General features: G+C 45.3%; 1 protein-coding gene across 6 annotated transcripts in view; it reads left to right on the forward strand.

Moving 5' to 3' along the window:
* Nucleotides 1–14,539, forward strand: part of LOC139576510 (phospholipid phosphatase-related protein type 5-like) — a 66,407-nt gene that overhangs the window by 18,047 nt on the left and 33,821 nt on the right. For 3 of the 6 annotated variants that reach the window (XM_071402716.1, XM_071402703.1, XM_071402707.1), the window contains exon 3: nt 5,901–6,089. In XM_071402716.1, the coding sequence (XP_071258817.1) occupies nt 5,901–6,089 (189 nt within the window). Of the gene's footprint in view, nt 1–5,672; nt 6,090–14,539 lie in introns of those variants that run through there. The other 3 variants (XM_071402724.1, XM_071402733.1, XM_071402694.1) reach the window with 2 other exon arrangements.

Below are 14,539 nucleotides of genomic sequence, written 5' to 3' on the forward strand. Positions count from 1 at the left end.
GAGCAAAACATATTATCTCTAATGTTGCTAGCTATTCGACATGTGAGTCTGATAGATGTTGAGATGGATCTTATGAAAGAAATGAAGAGAAAGAGAGAGAAGGATTGAAGAAAATTAAGCGTATATTTTTCTTCAATCAATCTATTTCCATTCAGCTCACCTGTTTGTCTGGCACAGGCCTGAGATCAGGATTAGACCACAGCCCTGCCAACTCTACTGTAGTCTGTAGCTGAGCTATAATTAACACTGACCTGCTGTCAGCTGCATGGATGGCAACATCTACCTAGGAGAGATTTGGTTGTTGACACACAATAAGAGTATAGTAAGTTGTATGTAATGAGGGCAGCACCAACTCCTTAGACTGAGGATGCCAGTGATAACTGTCTCTGTGTTGTTGCATCGTGTCTTATAGTGTGGAGGGCACTTTACAGTCAGTTACAGAGGAGCCTCCCAGCTCAACATGCGATTCAGCACACACCAACACACACACAAACACTTGTATGCACATAGGGTAAGGTAAGCAAGTTGAAGGGAATTTTCTTTAATCTACACACTTAGTGAATCATAAAATCATCTGTTATTGTGCCCTCTACCCTCCCCGTTGGACCTGGTCCTCAGTGAATGTTATTTTTGTGACTGTGGAGGGGGAGAGAGGGGACTTCTGCTGCTACCACCACCACCCCCAGTCCTGCACCTGTTCCCTGCATTCCCCCTCCTCTCTCCCCATGTCTCCTGTCATGTCTGGGCGGTTCAGTGTAGCGTGTGTGATGGCAGTAGAGTGGAAGGCTGTTGGGGGCTCTTAATGGACAGCGTGTGTTTGACGTGGGTCCTTGTGCCCAGCTCTCCATCTGAACCCGCACACCCCACCCAGCAAAACACAAAACTGCTCTTTCAGAGCACACTGCTTTAGCAGCACAAAGGGACATGGCTGTTCCTCCTGAGAAAAACAGACTGTACGTTGAGACAAAGCTATGTACAAATATTTCAGCTGACCCTGTGTTAGAGTATGGTGGTCAGTGGTGGTGAGCATCACGCTACACAGGCTTGTCCACTCAGCATGGGAGTCCATCTGCAAAGTTGTCCTCTCAGTGGGGGGTGAGGTCTGTCAGCAGAGCTTGGAGTGATGGAGTAAGGTTAGACCGTGTACTGTAAGATGGAGGGAGAGAATGCATAATACATGGAGGCAGAGAAAAGCACTTTGAAAAGCAAACTGCATCTCTACAGATGTAGGATCTTAATTTCCTCATTCTTTTGTTGCTGAGAATTTTTCTGCACAGCAGGAAATTAAAACTTGCAAAGCGTATTTGAGATTTAAAAAGGCTTCTAAAGATTGTCATTTCCACTTAGAAATGTCAGAATTTATTTTCTCACATGAAAAATGCATCAACCCCTACAAAAATGTCCACATAATGATTCACATTTTCTGTTGCTGCAGGATTATTTTCCTGCTGCAGAAAACGGGCTCAAATTAAGATCCTACATCTTTCATCCCCCATAACATTCATAAAACATAATTTAACATACATGACATATGTTGTTTACAGGTCTGCTTACACATGAATGGCAGGCTGACAGGTCAGGAATAGTATATTATGTACTCTTTAGGGAGATACACTGAGTGTACATTAGGAACATTAGGAACACCTGCTCTTTCCGTGACATACTGTAGACTGACCAGGTGAATCCAGGTGAAAGCTATGATCCCTTATCGATGCCTCTTGTTAAACCCACTTTAATCAGTGTAGATGAAGGGGAGGAGACAGGCTACAGAAGGATTTTTAAGCCTTGCGACATGAATTGTGTATGTGTGCCATTCAGAGGGTGAATGGGCAAGACAAAATATTTAAGTGCCTTTGAACCAGGTATGGTAGTAGGTGCCAGGCGTGCCAGTTTGAGTGTGTCAAGAACTGCAGTGCTGCTGGGTTTTTCACGCTCAACCATTTCTCGTGTGTACCAAGAATGGTCCACCACCCAAATAACATCCAGCCAACTTGACACAACTGTGGGAAGCACAACTTGGTGTCAAAATGGGCCAGTTTCCCTGTGGAACCCTTTCGACACCTTGTAGAGTCCAACGAATCAAGGCTTTCTGAGGGCAAAAGGATGTGCGACTCAGTATTAGTAAGGTGTTCCTAATGTTTTTTACATTCAGTGTCAACAGCGTGCCCTTACCAACCCAGTCTTGATCTGAGATCTGAGTTCTTGTATCAGTATTATAGGGAACATGGATTACAATAATTTTTTTAATGAAAGGGACAAAAGAAAAGATTTAGGATTACACCCAAGGATTAGGATGTAGAGTTAGGATTATAATAAATGTTTTATCTGGAAGCTTGGGGTGAGAGTGATGGAGTATTCCCTGAGTTTAGTGGCGTAGTCTAAATGGTGTCTTCAAGTACTTTATGTCTTTCTGGTCTGTCCTGAACTTGTAAACACAGATGTACAGCTATGAAATATTCACCAGAGTTAAAACATTTAATGTTAGAGAACAGCTGGGAAAATACGAGTGGAGGAGACGTGGAGAACAATAAATCCTGAGGGGAGACTGAGGGGAAAAAGAGCGAAAGATCGTTTTAGGAGGTGAATCAGGGGGTTGAGAGAGGGGAAGGTAAAGGTTAAGATTTGAGGGAAATTAAGAAAGACAGGACATAAAATGTGACATGTTGAAAGGAAAAGATACACACACAATGTGAAATTCCTAATGTCATACTTAAGCAAGGAGGTGGAACAGTCATTTCAGAAAAGGGCAAAATTGCTTCCTGTCTGTGTCATTTTGAATACTGATGCTGTGAGGATGTGTATGACATGCCAGCCTTTGTTGCAAAGGTGAACAGCAGGGTAACTGTGTTCAGCAGTGTTGGTGTCACGACTGCTACTCAAACTGTGGTCATTGAAGGTAATGACAATTATCTCCCCCTGTGTTTGAGTGCTAACAATGCAAGATCCCAAGCAAGAAAGTATCTCTCTGCGAGGGATGCAGGTCATTTTGAAATGATTCCACCACAAACAACACATAACAGCGCTAGAACACCTCTAAAGTGGGACTAGCTAGCACAACACTCCCTGCAAAACACCTGATCAGGAGAACATAGTTGTATAACTGTATAACCCAGTCAGGATACCTGAGCGAATGTCCACTTGCTTAGGCTCGGAAACAGAATAGTTCCAAATGTAGATCTGTTAAACTATTCAGTCTTATGAAACATGCTTAATAACTTAAATTACCTTGAAGAAAATGAAGAGGACAAACTGTTTTAACATTCATCATCACATTAGATAGTCCCTGGCCCCGACCCAGAAGTGTGTGACTAAGAATAAAGGAAGAGCTTTCTAGTTGGACGGGTGTTGGGCTCTGGGCGCTGTGCTCTGCGGGTGGTCCTCAGCTAGCTCCACGTCAATTAACACTTAATGATTTTAGAATAGAGGAGAAGAGGCGCCTGTCACTCTGCAGTGGGCAAGTTCTTCCTCCAGGCTAGAGGAACCATCATTTCCTGTAGAAAAAAAACATCATCCCAACTGAACAGGCTGAAATTCCATGATTTAAAAAAAACCCAGCTCTTACACAATAAGTGCATTATCATTTTCACAATTTCAGTGTTATTTTGACCTCATAGTGGAAATATTTATTTGATTATGTTTTTTATTTTTTTACTATTCTGCCCCTTTAAAGGATTTTTTTCATACTGGTTGATATTAAAAGGGACCGGCCCACATTGTAAACAGTACTGCCATGTTTCACATTGTGACCATCCAATCACAGGTTAGGAATTATGACTGACCAGGGATTGGTTGACATGAGTTCTGACAGCAGCACAGCTGGACCAGTCAGATACAAGCACATTGGTGTGCGTGAGAGAGAGAGAGATACTGTAGACAGTGATTGAGTGTGAGAGAGGGAGGAAGAGAGAGACAGAGAGAGAGCAGCAGAGGGAGGTTGAGGAGGTGTCATGGTGTAAATAATGAGTCTGAACATCACCGGTCCAACGAGTCAGATGAAAGTGAGACTGGCACAAAAAACAACAAACCCACAACTGGATTTGGACAAGAGGGCACCTGAATGGGAATAATGTCCTCACTGCTGTACTGTACTGTGTCTTTTTGAACGATGTACTGCTAATAACACAATGCCATACATTTTCTCAGACATCTTTAAAATGTATTACTGTCAGATGTACAGTTCTCAGAATGTAATTATTCAAATCCAACCCAAATCCCTCCCAGATCATATGTAAAATAATGATACGGGAAAATGATATGACTCACTCCTACTTCAAAATATTTCTGTTTCTCTCCAGCCTGTTGGGGATAAAGATACACAATGAGAGAATAACATTGGCTTGGGATGTGATAAATCAGGGGCTTTGGGTATCATTGTTGATAAGATAATGTTGTATTTGGAATAGCCTACATTATTGCAGATGTGTTACTTAAACATAAACCTACTCCGCATACTAATTGTCAGGATAGAACATACAGTTAATAGACAGTATAATTTAATATAACGCCAATTATAAAGTATATGAGGTTATGTTTAGCTCTTATGTATCTGTCAGTGATGCTGCTGATCATCATTACTCTTCATTACTCTTACAATGATCTCCCTTCAATCATTCTGAATGAGGACAATATACCTCCACACTTTATGCAATCAGAAATCCTGCTGAGAGGAAATGAAATTGCACAATATTGTGAACTCATCTCTACCGTTATATTCTTCACCATGACAACCGCACATGGCATAACATGTCTCTCTCTCAAGGGAGGGTAGAGAGAGTGAAGACAAAATATATATATATATCTGAGTACCCTAGTGTGTGTGTGTGTGTGTGTGTGTGTGTGTGTGTGTGTGTGTGTGTGTGTGTGTGTGTGTGTGTGTGTGTGTGTGTGTGTGTGTGTGTGTGTGTGTGTGTGTGTGTGTGTGTGTGTGTGTGTGTGTGTGTGTGTCGCAGATGTCTGCAGTGTCTATGGTCAGAGGGAGATGGAGCACAGATAATATCCTAAGGGAGTGTGAAGCTGAAACATGTCCCCTCATCCAGCACCATGTCCCTAGCTAAGTGGAAGTAAAGGGGCTATTACTATCCCTTCACTTCCCTGATAAACGAGGCCATACAGCTAAGATGTATTGTGGGTATTTGAGCTACAAAGTTAGATGCAGCTCCATTCCACCATCCTACTGTACAGTGTATATTCCATGTGATACAAAAAGTAATGGAAAAGTATATTTTGGTCTATTCAAGATGTGGGAAGATATATAACTGGTTTGAAGGATGCTTATGATCACATTCACACTACTCTTCATACACAGCATCCAAAAATACACCCACTGCTCCTCCGTAGTAGACTCAGGCGCGCCGGCACCGATACCAATGCAAGCAGTTCCCCCTCTCCCTCTCCCTCTATCTCACACTCTTTTCACCCTCCTCACTCCCAGTCTCTCTTTCGCTCTCTGATATTCTTTGTTTTCTCTCTTCATGTTGCAGTAGAATTCTATTTATTCTGTCTTTATTCCATCTTCCTCCTCTCCCCTGTAGATGCTCCCTTCTCTCGCTCTCTCTTCCTCCAGCTCTCTCTCTCTCTCTCTCTCTCTCTCTCTCTCTCTCTCTCTCTCTCTCTCTCTCTCTCTCTCTCTCTCTCTCTCTCTCTCTCTCTCTCTCTCTATCTCTCTCTCTCTCTCTCTCTCTCTCACACACTCCACTCTCTCTCTGTCTCCCGCTGCACTGGTCAGGCTTACAGTAGGTGCTCTCTCCCTCTATTGATCTCTTCACCGGACCTCTCTCTCGCTCCCATCACTCCTATGCCTCTCTCCGTGGATGAGGGGAACCGGGACTTGACTTTCCCTCCTTCCTCTCCTCCGCCACCTCCTCTTCTTGCCTAACGCGGGGATCATGTTCTATTTCCAGCTGGTGATCATGGCAGGGACGGTTCTCCTGGCGTACTACTTTGAGTACACAGACACGTTCCCCGTGCACATCCAGGGCTTCTTCTGCTACGACAAGACGTTCTCCAAGCCCTACCCCGGCCCGGATGAAACCAGCAAGATACCCCCACTGCTGGTCTACTCACTGGTTACAGGCATCCCCTGCTTCACGGTAAGACCATGTGGGTAATCCTGTGTGTGTGTGTGGGGGGGGGGGGGGGGGGCTCTGGTCGATGAAGACAACTTGTCAGTGTGGGAAGTGAGAGCATGAGTGCATGTATGTGTGGTATTCCAAGGGGGGGTGTTTGAGTACCTGGATGTGTTTTGTATGTTTACCCGATCCTATATGTTTGTTTGTGTCTCGTAGGAGAGGGGCTATGGTTCTGTATATTACCATTCATCATTTGTCTGAATGTTGGATCCTGTCTGTCATTTGGTGAGTCAAAGCATCTCCAGTGCATCTCTGCTTTATGACAGACATGGTGAACAGATTGGTGAGCCACGTGGAGCCCCCTCCCTCCATTTCAGAGCCTGTCACAGAAAGGTGTGTGTGTGTGTGTGTGTGTGTGTGTGTGTGTGTGTGTGTGTGTGTGTGTGTGTGTGTGTGTGTGTGTGTGTGTGTGTGTGTGTGTGTGTGTGTGTGTGTGTGTGTGTGTGTGTGTGTGTGTGTGTGTGTGTGTGTGTGTGTGTGTGGTCAGCCAGGGAGGAGAGCTCAGGCTTGTGGAGAAAGCTGAGTATGGACAGATATAAATAGAGATTGGGTGAAGATAGTCACACCACGTAAAGATATAATGGAAACAAACAGAGTCGGCGAAACGATCGGCGAGAGAGTGAGAAAACAGAACATGGAAACAGCAACGTTTTAGAGGCTGTGAGGGTGATACGGTCAGTGGGTTTTATTTGAAAGAGACAGAGAAATAGACAGAAAGGTCAATTGAATGGAGATGTGAGAAGATGAGAGACAATAAAGAGAGACAAAGAACCACAGAGATGGTGGATAGAAAAGAGATGGTAATGTGGATGGAAGGGTACCAATGTTGTGGAGCTGTCAGTGTGAGAGATTCAGTGGGCGTAAAACATGGAGCACCTGGCACTGAACAACACAGGCCAAACCTGCTTCCTTGTTTCAGACAACAGACAATATCGGCCTTAGCTGAAAACCACCTCAGTCTACACAATGAAAGACCACAACAGCTTTAAAGTGCATTAACCAAGATTTGACCTGGGTCAAGCCTCATTTCACTGCATCAGAGCACAGCCAAAACCCGACCTGACCTTAACTGACAGGGGCCAAACACGTAACCAGTGGGCAGGCATATTCATGACACCTCCCGCCTATAGTACCTCTGTCATTTTGTTGTTGACTCTAGTCTAGAGGCATTTGATCCCTTTTCCCAACAGCTACAGTGCAGTGCACCAGTCAGTCCTTTACCTTTGCTTGTTGGCCAGTGTATTTGGGTCAGTGCCAGTCCTCCAGGGCTAGTAGTTGGCACTATCCTCCTCACTCATCTTCCCAGGGGTCCCCTCTTTCCTAATTAAAGTAGTCAGTCATCCTTTGACATCTCAGCTCTGCATTAGGAGCCATTCCCCTGCTTAGAGGCCAACAGTATCCACACAGACCAAAGAGGGAACTTTGTTTGGCCACTTTCACGCCTCGTCTGTGACTTTTCAGTTGGTGCTTGTTGATAATTGACCCCTTTTCTCAGAATGCTGCATTATGTATGAAGTACTACTGTATGATGGCCCTGTACAGTGATACGGTCACAGATCTCATAGCTGTTTTATGTACAACACCGTGTTGGAACTTTGTCCCGAGTGTCTGTGGTGGTCACCAGTCCAGTGGTTAGACCTAGTATTTGTAGAAATGACATCGTGATGATGTAGTGTCAGCATCCAGTGGGCTCTACTAGAAAGGGGTTGTGAGTGATCTAGGAAAAAGTGTGAAAAACAATTGTGAGGGTGGATGATGAATGGGCAGCAGTTGATATCACGCTGAGATAATGACAGGATCCTTTACACCAGTGTTATCACGCTGAGGTAATGACATGATCCTCTACACCAGTGTTATCACGCTGAGGTAATGACAGGATCCTTTACACCAGTGTTATCACGCTGAGGTAATGACATGATCCTCTACACCAGTGTTATCACGCTGAGGTAATGACAGGAACCTCTACACCAGTGTTATCACGCTGAGGTAATGACATGATCCTCTACACCAGTGTTATCACGCTGAGGTAATGACAGGATCCTTTACACCAGTGTTATCACACTGAGGTAATGACAGGAACCTCTACACCAGTGTTATCACACTGAGGTAATGACATGATCCTCTACACCAGTGTTATCATGCTGAGATAATGACATGATCCTCTACACCAGTGTTATCATGCTGAGATAATGACAGGAACCTCTACACCAGTGCTATCATGCTGAGATAATGACAGGACCCTCTACACCAGTGTTATCATGCTGAGATAATGACAGGATCCTTTACACCAGTGTTATCACGCTGAGGTAATGACATGATCCTCTACACCAGTGTTATCACGCTGAGGTAATGACAGGATCCTTTACACCAGTGTTATCACGCTGAGGTAATGACATGATCCTCTACACCAGTGTTATCACGCTGAGGTAATGACAGGAACCTCTACACCAGTGTTATCACGCTGAGGTAATGACATGATCCTCTACACCAGTGTTATCACGCTGAGGTAATGACAGGATCCTTTACACCAGTGTTATCACACTGAGGTAATGACAGGAACCTCTACACCAGTGTTATCACACTGAGGTAATGACATGATCCTCTACACCAGTGTTATCATGCTGAGATAATGACATGATCCTCTACACCAGTGTTATCATGCTGAGATAATGACAGGAACCTCTACACCAGTGCTATCATGCTGAGATAATGACAGGACCCTCTACACCAGTGTTATCATGCTGAGATAATGATAGGAACCTCTACACCAGTGTTATCACACTGAGGTAATGACATGATCCTCTACACCAGTGTTATCACGCTGAGGTAATGACATGATCCTCTACACCAGTGTTATCATGCTGAGGTAATGACATGATCCTCTACACCAGTGTTATCATGCTGAGATAATGACAGGAACCTCTACACCAGTGTTATCATGCTGAGATAATGATACGAACCTCTACACCAGTGTTATCACGCTGAGGTAATGACATGATCCTCTACACCAGTGTTATCATGCTGAGATAATGACAGGAACCTCTACACCAGTGTTATCATGCTGAGATAATGATAGGAACCTCTACACCAGTGTTATCACACTGAGGTAATGACATGATCCTCTACACCAGTGTTATCACGCTGAGGTAATGACATGATCCTCTACACCAGTGTTATCATGCTGAGGTAATGACATGATCCTCTACACCAGTGTTATCATGCTGAGATAATGACAGGAACCTCTACACCAGTGTTATCATGCTGAGATAATGATACGAACCTCTACACCAGTGTTATCATGCTGAGATAATGATACGAACCTCTACACCAGTGTTATCACGCTGAGGTAATGACAGGAACCTCTACACCAGTGTTATCGCGCTGAGGTAATGACATGATCCTCTACACCAGTGTTATCACACTGAGGTAATGACAGGAACCTCTACACCAGTGTTATCACGCTGAGGTAATGACATGATCCTCTACACCAGTGTTATCATGCTGAGATAATGATACGAACCTCTACACCAGTGTTATCACGCTGAGATAATGACAGGAACCTCTACACCAGTGTTATCACGCTGAGGTAATGACAGGAACCTCTTATCACGCTGAGATAATGACAGGAACCTCTACACCAGTGTTATCACACTGAGGTAATGATAGGAACCTCTATACCAGTGTTATCATGTTGAGGTCATTTATTTGTAATTTTACTAGGCAAGTAAGTTAAGAACAAATTCATATTTTACAATGACGGCCTACCCCGGCCAAACCTTCCCCTAACCCAAATGACACTGGGCCAATTGTGCACCGCCCTATGGGATTCCCGATGACGGCCAGTTGTGATACAGCCGGGATCGAACCAGGGTCTGTAGTGACGCCTCTGGCACTAAGGTGCAATGCCTTAGACCACTGCGCCACTCAAGATGACAGTATGCTCTACACCAGTGTTTTCCAACTCCAACAGTACACATTTTTGCTGTGGCCCTTTGACAAACACATCTCATTCAATTCATCTAGGGCTTGATGATTAGTTGAGAAGTTGAATCAGGTGTGCTTGTCCAGGGTTGCAATAGAAATGTGTACTGTTGGGTGTACCGGAGGACCAGGGTTGGGAAACTCTGCTTTACACAGAAGCAGAGCTGAATCCCTGCAGGGAGCCAGACCCCATGGAGTTTACATTCAGCTGGAGTGACGTCATTCTGATGCTGGCTTTTGATTCAATGTTATCTCAAAAACACTGCTTTTGTTTGTGTGTGTGTGTGTGTGTGTGTGTGTGTGTGTGTGTGTGTGTGTGTGTGTGTGTGTGTGTGTGTGTGTGTGTGTGTGTGTGTGTGTGTGTGTGTGTGTGTGTGTGTGTGTGTGTGTGTGTGTGTGTGTGTGTGTGTGTGTGTGTGTGTGTGTCAACTGAATTATTCCAGAAAAACAAGTGAACTTTAAAAAGACAGCTGCATTTATTTATTTATTAATACATTCCATCCAGTAGGATACTGTGGGCTTTTACCCCAAGGCTGTTGCTGCATTTGCAGTTACTGTGGCCCCCGCTCCACACGCAGATCGTCACACACATGCAAGCAAGCGCATACACACACACACTTGAGTTTGGTTTATTTGTAGGGAATCTTAGAAGTAGGTCTGAGACTTTTTTACATTTTAGTCAATTGGCGACTTACATTCATCTTAAGATAGATAGGTGGGACAATCACATATCACAGGCATAAAAATTAACACTTTCCTCCATAACGTAGCTATCAGTAGAGTCAGAGCTAGAAAGGCGGGGTCAAGTGCTGTTTATGTTTTTTATTTCGTTTTTTGGGGGGGGGGGCAGGGTCGAGGTGAGGAGGATGATTATTTAAGAAAATGTTTGAAGAGGCAGGGTTTCGAATGTTTTCGAAAGATGTGCAGGGACTCTGCTGTCCTAGCTTCATGGGGAAGCTGGTTCCAACATTGGGGTGCCAGGACAGAGAGGGTGGGAGGGCCAAGAGACCTGGGGTGGCAGAAGTGCTTGGAGTGTAGTGTAGGGTTTGAGCACAGCCTGAAGGTAGGGAGGGGCAGTTCCTCTTGCTGGTCCGTGGGTAAGCACCATGGTCTTGTAGGGGGTGTGAGCTTCGACTGGAAGCCAGTGGCGTGTGCGGAGGAGCGGGCTGATCTGAGAGAACATGTCTTATAGTAGATTCTATCTGACAGTTGATGAGTGTGTGTCTACATTGTCATGCAGAGATGTAGTGAGATCTGACACATCATCCCCAAGAGTCCTTTATCAATTCCCCCCATCAAAATCTCTACCTAGATAAAGAGATGGATCCTCTGCTTAACCTGCCCTCTCACTTCAGCCTTAATGGACTACCACTTGGCCTACCAAACCTGCTCACCAGAGAATACTTTTCCAGCATATACTGTATTGTAGGCCTATGAGAGAAATACTGCATATGGGGTGAATCCCAATACTCTACCAGGGCAAATCATCCTCTTCTACTCCAACAGTTATCTGAGAGGACAGAACAGATGGAAACGATCTGGTTAGTGCCCATTATGTGTCTCATTGAGGAGAGGCTGAATCTAACAGGAACCTGAGGAATTCACACTAGCAGTCCTTGGTTTTGCTAGCAAATAGGCTCATACCATAGCACGTCTGCCCATCCAGTCTCTTCATATCAGGAAAGGGTAATGGGGATGACAGGTAGCTCTAATGGAAGAGAAGCGAGACTTTTGGGACTAATGTGTTTAAAATAGACTAGAGCAGGGATCGTCAACTAGATTTAACCATGGGCAATGTTTTTTTCTTGAGTGGATGGTCGTGGGGTCGGAACATAACTACAAATAACTTGTAGACTGCAAATGAACTGCATGAAGCCCAAACAGAATTAATATTTGACTAAAACATAATAATTTCAAACCTTACTTACATTTGTATACGATCACGTGCCTCTCTGTTATGCTTGGGAATACTTGGAAAAGATTTCCGAAATTAAAATCACTTGGAGCTGATTTCCTGGTGTTTGTACAGTATTTTATGTCCAACAATGAAAATGATAAATAACACAAATGTAATAAAAAAACATACTTTTTTTTTGTCAGAAAAGGGGCCGAATTTGCACAGGCTTGCCAGTTGGGGAAACCTGGATAAGAGTTACCAGTTACCATTACCATGTAATTTCTTATCTATACCCTTACTTTAGTGACATCAAAGTAATAAGGGATCTAAGATGTCATCTCTTATTAACAGTTAGCTTTTAGAAATGGCGTTAGATGCCAGCTCTATGGGTGAGCTCTAGAACTGCTTGTTCAGTACAGTTCCATCAGGCCAAGTCGAAGTGAGATCTCATGCACATGATCCAACTGGCAGACAGAAAAGTTTCAGGTGTCCCATACCCTGTCAGCTGACTTTGCTCTCCTCACCCTTCCTCACCCCTCCTCACCCTCCATGTCTCGCCTCCCAATTAACACCTCTCGTCTCGGAGCTGACGGGAGTCTTTGCTCGTAAGCGAGCATTCTAATTACCACGCAGATGATGGCAATTTAAACCCAGAGAAGATGTTTTCTCTCCTGCGTCTCCCTGCTGCTCAGAGGCTGAGAGGGGTGGGGGTTGGGGTAGATCAGCTTTAATAATGCAGATAGATTGTGGCTTCCATCAATGTAATTGTCTGCATAATTTCCAATCCCCCATATATATTTTTAGTAAATATATACACTACCATTAAAAAGTTTGGGGTCACTTAGAAATGTCCTTGTTTTTGAAAGAAAAGCACATTTTTTTGTCCATTAAAATAACATCAAATTTATCAGAAATACAGTGTAGACATTGTTAATGTTGTAAGTGACTATTGTAGCTGGAAACGGCTGATTTTATTATGGAATATCTACATAGGTGTACAGAGGCCCGTTATCAGCAACCATCACTCCTGTGTTCCAATGGCACTGTCACGTTCCTGACCTGTTTTCTGTTGTTTTGTATGTGTGTGATGGTCAGGGCGTGAGTTTTGGGTGGGCAGTCTATGTTTTCTGTTTCTATGTTGGTTTTGGGTTGCCTGGTATGGCTCTTAATTAGAGGCAGGTGTTTTGCGTTTTCCTCTAATTGAGAGTCATATTAAGGTAGGTTGTTCTCACTGTTTGTTTGTGGGTGATTGTCGCTGTGTCTGTGTTTGTTGCACCACACGGTACTGTCTCGTTCTTTCGGTCGTTCCTGTTCATGTGTTCTTCGTTTCATGTAAGTTCGTAGTTTAGGTCTGTCTTCATCGTTTATTATTTTGTAGGTTATCAAGTTTAGTTTGTTATAGTGTATTCGTGTTTTTTCCCGTCTTGTTTAATAAAGTCATTATGTATTCACAACCCGCTGCGCCTTGGTCTACTCACTCACCGAAAGAGAGCCGTTACAGAATCACCCACCAAACCCAGATCAAGCAGCGGGTTAACGGACAGCCACGACAGCAGCAGTGGGAAAAGGAGGATTGGACATGGGAAGAGATCCTGGACGGTAAAGGACCCTGGGCAGAGCCAGTGGAGTGTCGCCGCCCCAAAGCGGAGCTGGAGGCAGCGAAAGCGGAGAGGCGACGTTATGAGGAGGCAGCACGGAAGCAAGGCTGGAAGCCCGCAAGTACTACCCTAAAATTTCTTGGGGGGGGGCTAAGAGGTAGTGGGCCGAGGGCAGGTAGGAGACCTGCGCCCACTTCCCAGGCTAACCGTGGAGAGCGGGAGTACGGGCAGACGCCGTGTTACGCAGTAGAGCGCACGGTGTCTCCTGTACGGGTGCATAGCCCAGTGCGGGTTATTCCACCTCCCCGCACTGGTAGGGCTAGATTGGGCATTGAGCCAAATGTCATGAAGCCGGCCCTACATATCTGGCCACCAGTACGTCTCCTTGGGCCGGCTTACATGGCACCAGCCTTACGCATGGTGTCCCCGGTTCGCCTACATAGCCCGGTGCGGGTTATTCCACCTCCCCGCACTGGTCGGGCGACGGGGAGCATTCAACCAGGTAAGGTTGGGCAGGCTCGGTGCTCAAGGGAGCCAGTACGCCTGCACGGTCTGGTATTTCCGGCGCTACCTCCTCGCCCCAGCCCAGTACCACCAGTGCCTACACCACGCACCAGGCTTCCAGTGCGTTTTAAGAGCCCTGTTCCTCCTCCACGCACTCTCCCTATGGTGCGTGTCTCCAGCCCAGTGCCTCCAGTTCCGGCACCACGCACTAAGCCATCTGTGCGTCTCCAGAGCCCTGTACGCCCTGTTCCTTCTCCCCGCACTCGCCCTGAGGTGCGTGCCCTCAGCCCGGTACCTCCAGTTCCGGTACCACGCACCAGGCCTATAGTGCGCTTCGAGAAGTCAGTGTGCCCTGTCCCTGCTCCCCGCACTAGCCTTGAAGTGCGTGCCGTCATCCCGGTACCTCCAGTTCCGGCACCACGCACCAGGCC

This window comes from Salvelinus alpinus, chromosome 1 (genome assembly GCF_045679555.1).
Source record: "Salvelinus alpinus chromosome 1, SLU_Salpinus.1, whole genome shotgun sequence".
Taxonomy (NCBI): domain Eukaryota; kingdom Metazoa; phylum Chordata; class Actinopteri; order Salmoniformes; family Salmonidae; genus Salvelinus; species Salvelinus alpinus.